Source organism: Sardina pilchardus, chromosome 12 (assembly GCF_963854185.1).
Source record: "Sardina pilchardus chromosome 12, fSarPil1.1, whole genome shotgun sequence".
Taxonomy (NCBI): Eukaryota; Metazoa; Chordata; class Actinopteri; order Clupeiformes; family Clupeidae; genus Sardina; species Sardina pilchardus.
Genome location: NC_085005.1, coordinates 6,695,788 through 6,705,787, shown reverse-complemented (window position 1 = coordinate 6,705,787; position 10,000 = coordinate 6,695,788). Strand labels below are relative to the sequence as shown.

At 48.4% G+C, this 10,000-nt stretch overlaps 1 protein-coding gene across 1 annotated transcript in view; it reads left to right on the top strand.

Annotated features, from left to right (window-relative positions):
- The window catches only part of ift172 (intraflagellar transport 172), a 54,297-nt gene that overhangs the window by 14,562 nt on the left and 29,735 nt on the right, over positions 1 to 10,000 (top strand). The window contains exons 18-24 of the mRNA XM_062550935.1: positions 958 to 1,065; positions 2,451 to 2,535; positions 3,672 to 3,764; positions 3,947 to 4,024; positions 5,171 to 5,419; positions 7,320 to 7,398; positions 7,787 to 7,907. Coding sequence (XP_062406919.1) covers positions 958 to 1,065; positions 2,451 to 2,535; positions 3,672 to 3,764; positions 3,947 to 4,024; positions 5,171 to 5,419; positions 7,320 to 7,398; positions 7,787 to 7,907 — 813 coding nt within the window. The remainder of the gene's footprint in view (positions 1 to 957; positions 1,066 to 2,450; positions 2,536 to 3,671; positions 3,765 to 3,946; positions 4,025 to 5,170; positions 5,420 to 7,319; positions 7,399 to 7,786; positions 7,908 to 10,000) is intronic.

Genomic DNA, 10,000 nt, shown 5'->3' with positions numbered 1-10,000 from the left:
TTGGTTGCTAGTGACAAAATATTAGCGTTCAATGCGGTACGATCTCGCTAATTATGTTTTTAAAAGCATTAAAAACGTTCCGGCTCTCTTAGGCTATATGAGCAACAGGCACAAATACAGCTCCAATCAAAGAATTGCAGCTTTAGGCTACTAAATCACAATTCACTAACTTTACCATACTTTACCATACAGTCGCAATGTTACATGTTCATACAGTTTCATCTTTATTTCATGATATATTCTAAAATATCCACCATTACAAATATTCTTGGTTTTAATAGAATATTATAATATTGACTGGCTTTAAAATATATCCTATGGTGCTATGCTGAGCAGTGCAAAGGTTTTGAAAGATACAAACTTACACTTTTAAGGTATAATATTAAATCAATTAAATTATTTAATGATTCAATTAAATCTGATACAATGAATGTGAAATCCAGGTATATTGCTGTCATTAGTGTCAAAATTCAACATTTTCAACATGCTGACAGCCTACTAATTTTTTACTTCAGCTGACCTCCTTGTCTTTAAGTAAATCAGAAAAGAAGTTATTTAGATAAGTGTGTGCTAGACTGCTCCTGTAGCCAACAATCCCCTCTCTACCCTTTGGGAATTGAACTGTTATATGATCCTTGGTGATGTAAATTATGAAAACCCCTTTATTTGGTTGGTCTTGATGTGGCCTTGACTCCTTTAAGACTCGGTCTCGACTCAGACTTGCTTCCTGAAAGACCCCCCCCCCCCCCCCCCCCCCCATCGTAGGGCAGTGGCGGCGATGCGGTGGGGACGCTACGGCGACGCCCCCTTCCCCTGGACAGACACCACCTTAACTAACAAATTTTCTGGGGGAAACCCTGCTTACATATTTGGCGTGACCATAATTGTGTGTGTGTGTGTGTGTGTGTGTGTGTGTGTGTGTGTGTGTGTGTGTGTGTGTGTGTGTGTGTGTGTCAGGGCGACGGCGTTCCTGGAGACTCTGGTGATGAGTGCGGAGTCAGAGGCCATGTGGAGGACCCTGAGTAAGCTCTCTCTTGAGGCCCGGCAGCTCCATATCGCAGAGAGGTCAGTCTCACACACACACCCGCGCACACACACACACACACACACAATCAAACACACATGCACACAATACCCATAACACATCATTTCACACTCAGATGCTTTCTCTCACTTTCCCCTCTCACTTCTCTCTCTCTCTCTCTTTCTCTCTCTCTGTCTCTCTCTCGTTGCAGCTTCTACACAAAAACACCCCCCCTCCCACATACACACACCTTTTCTCACTCTTTCATCTGTTCGTCATGACTCAGCCATTGTCATGGCAACCACATCCCATCTCACACCTCACACCCGCCTTGTTCATTCCCTCCCCCACCCCTGCCCATCCCATCAAAGACCTTGTGTCCGACCTGCTTTGTGGTTTCATAGATGCAGGCCTCAAAAGGGGAGAAGCAGAGAGAAAGGAGAGAAAGAGACCTTCAGACTGGACTCAGTCTTGTCCTCATGCTTTCCTTTTTCCCCCCTTCTTCTTCTTCTTCTTCTTCTTCTTTAAATCATTGTCCAAATCATAATAGATTTTTTTTAATCAGGTGGAAAGGTTGGAATCGAGGCATTTTGTTATGTGGTGGTTTGTTCATGCAGTATGTTAAGGGTTGATATCAAGGCATTCTTTATGAGGTGGTTTACTCTCATGCAATATGTTAAGGGTTGAAATGAAGGCGTTTGTTATGTAGTGGCTTGTGTTTATTCTGTATATTAAGGGTTGAAATCAAGGCATTTGTTATGTAGCGGTTTATTCTCATGTTATAAATTAAGGGTTGAAATCAAGGTATTCATTATGTAGTGGTTTGTGTTCATGCAGAATGTTAAGGGTTGAAATCAAGGCATTCATTATTTAGTGGTTTGTGTTCATGCAGTGTGTTAAGGGTTGAAATTCAGGCGTTTGTTATGTAGCGGTTTGTGTTCATGCAGTTGAAATTCAGGCGTTTGTTATGTAGCGGTTTATTCTCATGCAGTGTGTTTAGTTCATCAGGATTACCCACAGCCCTCTCAGATTAAAAAGAATCTTTCCTCTTTGTGAAGCAATTCCGCAGTGCTTCTCTGAACCTCATCTTCAAAGGGTTAGCGGCCCGGCTTCGTCTTGTTCTTATCATTATCTGTTTTGTCCTTGACCCAAGGGCCAGTGAGTAGTTCAAAGCCCAAACGCACAAAAACCATCCCTTCTACTGTCATTGCAAAAAAAAAAAAAAATTAAAAATTAAAAATAACAAAAAATGTCCATTTCCCCCTCACGGATGCCAAGGTTGTAGCCTCAAGCATGCCATTCCAAATTCACTGTGTGGAGATTGCATTTTAACACTACTTTGAGATGATGTCTTTCTGTAATATTCAACCGTAATAGTGGTGAAGTCTGTTGATTTCCGCTGTGATTGACTCTGCATTGGCTGCAGGTGCTTTGCTGCATTGGGAGACGTCTCCAAAGCGCGCTTCCTCAACGAGACCAACAAGATCGCGGACGGCGTGGCCAAGGACGTTGTACGTACTGCACACATTACACCCTTACTGCAGTGTTGGGATTTTAGTGTTTGGCCTTGTTGGTTTACAGTATGTGCACCCGTAGGGGCGATGAAAAGAAAAACAACACAAACTCGACACACGCACACACGCATACACGCACACACGCGCCCACACGCACACACACACACACAAACTAAATGTACAGATGTTCAACTCTCTGTGCCTCCTGTTGGGGCGCTGTCTACTGTGAATTTGAGCTCTTTTTGGGGCAATTCCAAACCCCCTAGTCTTACCAGACGTGTGTGTGTGTGTGTGTGTGTGTGTGTGTGTTTTGATGTGAAGCTGGCATCTCTGGTCCTTCATGTCATGTGTTTGTGTGTGTGCACATATGAGCTCGTGTATGCGTGTGTTTGTGTGTGTGTGTGTGTTAGTTTTTGTATTTGCTTCTGGCACCGTTAGACTGCAGCTTGCACAGATGTCTGCTTCATCCTTCATGTCCCTCTTTCAAGTTCCCACACAGACACACACACACACACACACAGAAAGAGTGAGAGAGTGAGAGAACGAGAGAGAGAGAGAGAGAGAGAGAGATCAGTACATGGGTAGGAGCCAGAGCAGCACCTGTTAGCTGCTGTCTTAGCATAATCATAAGACGAGACCCATTTTGTTCTCTTTTGCTGAACACTCTCACCCAGCCTGACCCGCAAGTCTGGCGCATAAACACCGCAGGCAGGCTTCCAAGCCTCCGTCGGCTGAATCATATTTCAGTTACGTCGAGACGGAAAGTAATGGAAAAGACTTTCACTTCATTTACAAAAATGGATGAATATAATAAATCTCATGCTGGGACTCAAGTAAAAGACTTTTGGACCACACTGTTGACGGATGTTCACCTTTTTATGAAATTCTTAACGTCATTTTTATGTTTCCTTCATCTCATTTTGTAAAACACTTTGAAATTACAAATGTTTTGCCTTGCCGTCTTTGTCCAAGCAGGTGCCCTGTAGCGTTAGCGTGCGATGCTAACTCACGGCTAAGGGTTTGATAGCCATGCCGTGTGTGGTGTTGGTGTTGTATTGGTGTTGGTGTGGTCATTTATCCTCTTCAGCGCAGAGTGGCGTCTGACTCCCTGCTCTGGGCTTATTTACCCGCAGGGTGGGGACGGCACGGACCACTACCGGGTGAAGGCGCGTCTGGCCATGCTGGAGAAGAACTACAAGCTGGCAGAGATGTACTTTATGGAACAGGTGAAAAAAAAAAAAAAACGCCCACCGGACCACCCCTGGTGCCAGCACCGAAGATTGGCGCTGTCACAACTGAGCGAACACAAGTCATTCGCTGTGCGCTTACCCAGCTGTCTCTCCTTACCCTGCGTGTGTGTGTGTGTGTGTGTTTTGCGGTGTCCCTCAATCCCCACCCCCATCTGCAGAACTGCATCGACGAGGTGATGGAAATGTACCAGGAGCTCCACATGTGGGACGACTGCATCGCCGTTGCCGAGGCCAAGGTGTGTGTGTGTGTGTGTGTGTGTGTGTGAGAGAGAGAGTGAGTGTTGTGTGTGTGTGTGTGTGTGTGTGTGTGTGTGTGTGTGTGTGTGTGTGTGTGTGTGTGTGTGCGTGTGTGTGTGCGTGTGCGTGTGCGTGTGCGTGTGCGTGTGCGTGTGCGTGCGTGTGTGTGGGGGGGGTTACCGAGGCCAAGGTGACTCCATGGCTGAGAAGCTCTCGGGTGACCGCTAAGGGCAGGCGGAGCTCTAGACTAGAGAACCTCTCCATCACCGTCACCGCCACCGAATGCTGAGCAGCACTGAGCAGCGGCGTGCCAGCAGAGCGGCTCTCACTTTGGCCCGACAACAAAGCACGAGGAGCTCGCAGAGACACCCATGGCCGCCGTTCAGATGCTGGACACACGCACCTCGTGCTCGTGCCCAGTCGCTGTTGCTGCGAATCGAGATTCGAATAGGGGGGAAGCAAATGATTCGTTGATTAGTGGTTAGATTCGAGCGAGAGGAAAAACCGGGAGCCGGAAAAGTAGCAAGTGTCCTGAGTGTTCAGGAGTGCCAAGCGTTAGGACCTCACACTCTCTCAGGCACTGTGCTGGAGACTCAGCAGTGGGCGGAGCGGTTTAAGACTTGAAAATAGATAATTATATACTGTTTTACTTTTACGGACGCTGTTGAACATTTCTGATTAACTCCAGCCACAGAAGTATTCCTGACTTTAAAGGCTTAAGCTTCTCTCAGGCGCCAAAACACGAGTGCTGTGCACTCCACTTTTTCAACGTTCAATTACGTTTGATTCCATTGTTTTCAATACGAGCCCAGCGTCTGCCAACTCTGCCGCTGCCACCACGTCCATTACTATTCAGTTTGAGTTTTGCCAGCACCGCGTAATAAAAAAACATTGTTTATCGAATGCTTGTCAGTTGAAAATGGTGGTGCGAGCGTGTGTGTGGGTAGGTGACATAGAGGTGTCCAGCACCTGGCCCCATCTCTGTGTTGGATGTGCATATTTTCCTAACCAACCAAACCAACCCAAACAAAGGGTTGCATCAAACTGGTGTTGAAGTGTGTGTGTGTGTGTGTGTGTGTGTGTGTGTGTGTGTGTGTGTGTGTGTTGTGTGTGTGTGTGTGTCGTGACTCGTGTGTCTTTTCCAGGGCCACCCGGAACTGGACAACCTGCGACGCAACTACTACGCCTGGCTGATGGAGACCAATCAGAACGAGCGGGCGGGAGAGGTCAAGGAGAGCGAGGGCGACTACATGGGCGCCGTCAACCTCTACCTGAAGGCAGGGCTGCCCGCCAAGGCCGCGCGACTGGCCATGAGTCGCGACGAGCTGGCCGCCAACACCGACGTCATCAACCGCATCGCGTCTGCCCTCATCAAGGGCGAGTTCTACGAGAGGGTGGGTTCCAAAAAACAGGTCGGGTACCTTGTCGGGGGCCTGTCAGTCCGAGCCGTGTCACTCAGGTCCGGTGAGTGGGTCAGACTGTCGTCGTAGAGACAACGAGTGGTCAGGTCGACTTTCCGCCAGCCCATTTTCATTCAAATATTCTCACACGTGCGATGGGTTTTCGTAGATGACGTCACATATTCTCACACAGGTCATTACTGGGAGAGTGTGTTTTAAAAGATGCTTAGAGGAACGGTTTAGTGGAACGTGGCAACTTTTTGGGAAATGATCTTAGTCGTTGTCTACCCCATCGTTAGATAAGAGGACACATACTCCTCTCCTCTCTGTACATGCAATGACCCAGTCTAACGCTGTTAATCTATCTTAGAAGATAGGCTAACTGGTCTAACCCACTTCAAGTGAATTATGCTAAGCTAGGCTTACGGTGTCAGAGAAAAGAAGAGTATGTTATTGTTATTCTTTTGATTAATGTGTTAAACTTACAGTGAACAAGCAAATTGTGCACTACACTATACTTTAAAACCATACAAATGATTCTTATGGGGGGGCAGGTCTACATTTTACCTCCCAAGTTTTACCTTCTCCAATAATGTGCAGTCCTCTGCCTTTGTCTTTGGGGTGGCGGGGGTGGGGTGGGGTGGGGTGGGGTGTGGGGTAGGGTGGGGCTGCAGGTGACATTGGGGCTCCTGGATAAGCCAGTGACCGACTGTGTGTCCTTTTGGCTGAGTGGGATGGAGCCCAGGGTCATGCTGTGTCCTCTGTATTCATCCGTTTGTAGCGCTCAGCCTCCCACAGGCCAGCAAGAGCCACCGGGCCTGCCAATTGTGTTTGTGTAATAGGCCGGCTAAGCTGGAGGTGCCGCAGTCGTGACTGCTACCCCGGGCCCCCTATAGGAGATGAAGGGGGGCCAGCGTTTCAATGCGTCATCCATCCAAGCGCAGAAACATGAATGTGTGCTGCCGATCGATACGATTGTATTTTTCGGTATCGATCGCGGCGCAGTAATCCGCTCCGAGCTGTCACGTCAGCGTGCTGTTGTCGTCGCGATCGCAGGGGCTGTGGTCAACCTCCTGCGTACTGCAAACAACAGATAATTACGTCCGCCAAGGAACTTGTGTTTTCATTAGCGTTTGTTTGTCTGTTTGTCTGTTTGAAGGATTAGGTTAGAACCACCTGGTCCATTTTCATGAAGTGAGGTGGTGGGGGGGGGGGGGGGGTTCATTGGGCAGATGAATAACTTTTGTGGATTTTTGTGGAAAGTGGATTTTTCCCCACTTTCTTTAACTTTGATGGGGCATGTTTGTCTTGGTGGAGGTTTGCGCTCTCGTTTTAGACTCTAGTTCTAGTTAAACATTTGATGTGGAGATTGATATCAGAGTCAGAGCGAATGTGTCGTTGATCCAGTCATTTGAGTGCTAGTAATTGCTCTTTAGTGAGTTTTCTAAACCTCGACCAAACAGGGAGAGGAGGCAGGCTTGTTATTGGCTTGGCAAGGAAATGTGGCAGATGCTATTGTTGTTATTATTAAGACAGCCCAAGGTAAAGACAGGCAGAAGCCGGAGTCTTGAGTACATTATGCGTTTGTGCTTGTGTGTGTTTGTGTGTGTGTGTGTGTGTGTGTTTGTTTGTGTGCCTCTGTTGTCTGAGCTGCCTATTTAATTAAGACCTTACCCAAGGCCTTGGGAGAGTGGGACCTCCGCAGCAGATGTCGGGAAAGGTGTCTTCTTTTTTTAATCGCGCATGGGTCTGAGGGGAGTGACAATCTCCCTCTGTCTTCTGTTCTCTTTCTCTCTCTCTCTCTCTCTCTCTTTCACTCTCTGTGTCTATTCTTTCTCTCGCTTATCTTTCTGTCTCAGTAACGAACACTGATTAAGTTTCTCCAACTCTGCAGGCAGGTGATCTCTTTGGAAGGATCCGGAACAACCAGAGGGCCTTGGAGTGCTACCGCAAAGGCAGCGCCTTCAGAAAGGGTGGGTGGACAGGACAGAACAGGACAGGATAGGTCAGGTCTGCTGACCGATGCTGCCTGTCTCAGACTGTACTGCAGACACTTTAGATCTATTCATGGGCACTTATTAACCTTCAGCATTCTTTTTGGAATGTGATTGGTGCAGAGCGTGACAAGATGTTGTGAGGATGTGAAATAGATTGAAACCACTGGTCCTGCCTCATCTAATATGACAAGCTCTAGCCTTAGTACACTCTGGGCGCTCCACTGATTGTGTGTGTGTGTGTGTGTCCGTGTGTGTGTGTGACCATCCGTCCGTCCGTGTGTGTGTGTGTGTGTGTGTGTCCGTGTGTGTGTGTCCATGTGTGCGTGTGCTTGTCCGTGTGTGTGTGTGTGTGTCCGTGCTGCAGCGGTGGAGCTGGCGCGCGTGGCCTTCCCAGTAGATGTGGTGACGCTGGAGGAGTCCTGGGGCGACTACCTGGTCCAGCAGAAGCAGATGGACGCCGCCATCAACCACTACATCGAGTCCGGGTGAGTGAGCACCACCTCTGAGACAAACGACCGCTAGAGTGCGAGAGCGAGAGAGAGATGGAGATGGAGCGGAGGTGTGGAGAGAGAGAGAGATGGAGAGAGAGAGATGGAGGGGAGGTGTGGAGAGAGAGAGAGATGGAGGGGAGGTGTGGAGAAAGAGAGAGGGAGAGAGATGGAGAGAGATGGAGAGAGAGATAGAGATAGAGGTGAGGTGTGGAGAGAGGAGAAATTGGGAAAGCAATCGATGAAAAGAGAAGGTTAGAGGCCAAGTCGGACAGACCCAGATAAGGTGTAGGGGCAAAGAGAGAGAGAGATAGAGAGAGAGAGAGACAGGAGAAATGAGGCCAAGTGAGACTCCGGTTCCGAGAACCTGATACAGATGGATACAGAGAAAAGAGAGAGAGAGAGGGAGGGAAGAGGTAGAAGTCAGAAGGAAATGAAAGGACGTTTGAGGATTACAGAGAAGAACTAACAGTGAAACCATGCTCAGGCCAGAGAGAGAGAGAGAGAGAGAGAGAGAAAGAGAGAGACTTATTGGAGAGCAAGTGTGTGGGCAGTGGGAAGGTGTGGGGCAGGGTGATGACCCCTGAAGAGGGCAGTGGAGGAGGCCGCGATGGACAGAGCGGCCCTGGACATCAGCTCTGCACTGAATCACTGGACCAGCGTTGTGTGCACAAGGTGATTGGCCACGACCAGAGGGCTTTTACAGCTGATAGAGGGAGGCAGAGGTGACGAGTCTAACTAGATAATGGAAGGGATGTGTGTGTGTGTGTGTGTGTGTGTGTGTGTATCCTGCAAGCGCTAACACATGGTTAGCGGCATGCAGACCTGGAGGAATGAATGGGGCGAGTGGAAATCACACAAAAGGAATTGGGGAGCACAGGGCACTGGGCACGGAGACCACAGGGAGGCCAGAGGAAGAGGAAGGGCCTCAGAAGCCACACTGCAGCCACAGAGGAACAAAGGGGGAGCCCATAGAAAAGGCCACGCAGCGCAGAAGATGGAGTTTGTGTGTGTGTGTGTGTGTGTGTGTGTGTGTGTGTGTGTGTGTGTGTGTGTGTGTGTGTGTGTGTGTGTGTGTGTGTGTGTGTGAGCGTGAGAAAAACGAGGGGCCGCTGAACCACCGTGAGGGACGACGGCGGATAGATAGAACAGGAGCGATGGAGGAGAGGAGGAAGAGGGGAAGACAGGAGAGGGAGCGAGTGAGCGAGTGAGTGATCAGACGGAGGTGGTGAGAGTTCATTAGGAGCGATGGACGCCTGGCCTTCCTCTGGGCTCTGGGCTTTAGATAACGGATGGCCCCGCTCTCTCACGCTGATAATGAAGCCCTTATCAGCACTTTCCCTCTCTCGTCTTCCGCTCTCTCTCTCTCCCTCTCTCTCTCTCTTGCTCTCTCTCTCTCTCTTGCACGCATTCTCTTTCTCACTCTCTCACTCTTTCTCACTGACTATGTTTACATGCGCACCATATTCCTGTTTTTAAACGGAATAATGACAGTTTTCCGATTGTTTATTGAGTCGCGTAAACACCTCAACCCAATTGCCGTAGCCTGATTAAGATCCTTTTTCGATCACTAAAAGCCCGAGTAAGGCCTCTGGCATATGCCTGTATTAAATGGACTATTGGGGCATGTAAACGCATTCGTCGGAAAATGCCCCTTTCTGAATATTGATTTATGTCTGTGCATGTTCATGCAAGGAATTCTGTTAGCTTTCTTGGTTGTTCTGACAACTTGACAACATGGTGAAACAACACGGCTAAAAGTTTGGATGAGGCTATTTGTGTGTTTGGATGAGGCTATTTGTGTGTTCAAATCGTGAAAGGTGGAATGTCATGGAGTTCATCGTTGAGCGAAAGCATGGCAGTAGTGACGTCTTTCAAAGGGAGTGTAGCAAGAAGGAGTAGCTGTAGGTTTTGTGCACACTGCTGAGTCGGACAGATGAAGAATCGATGGAAAACCCTCAGAGCGGCCTATTAGGAGGCTAAAAAGCAAAACAATGGCGGCTCAAATCCAGCCAATTTCACCTGTTTCGTGGCCATGGATGAAATTCAGGGACAATGATCACTGAAGCGTGTTGGTTTAAATATTGTAT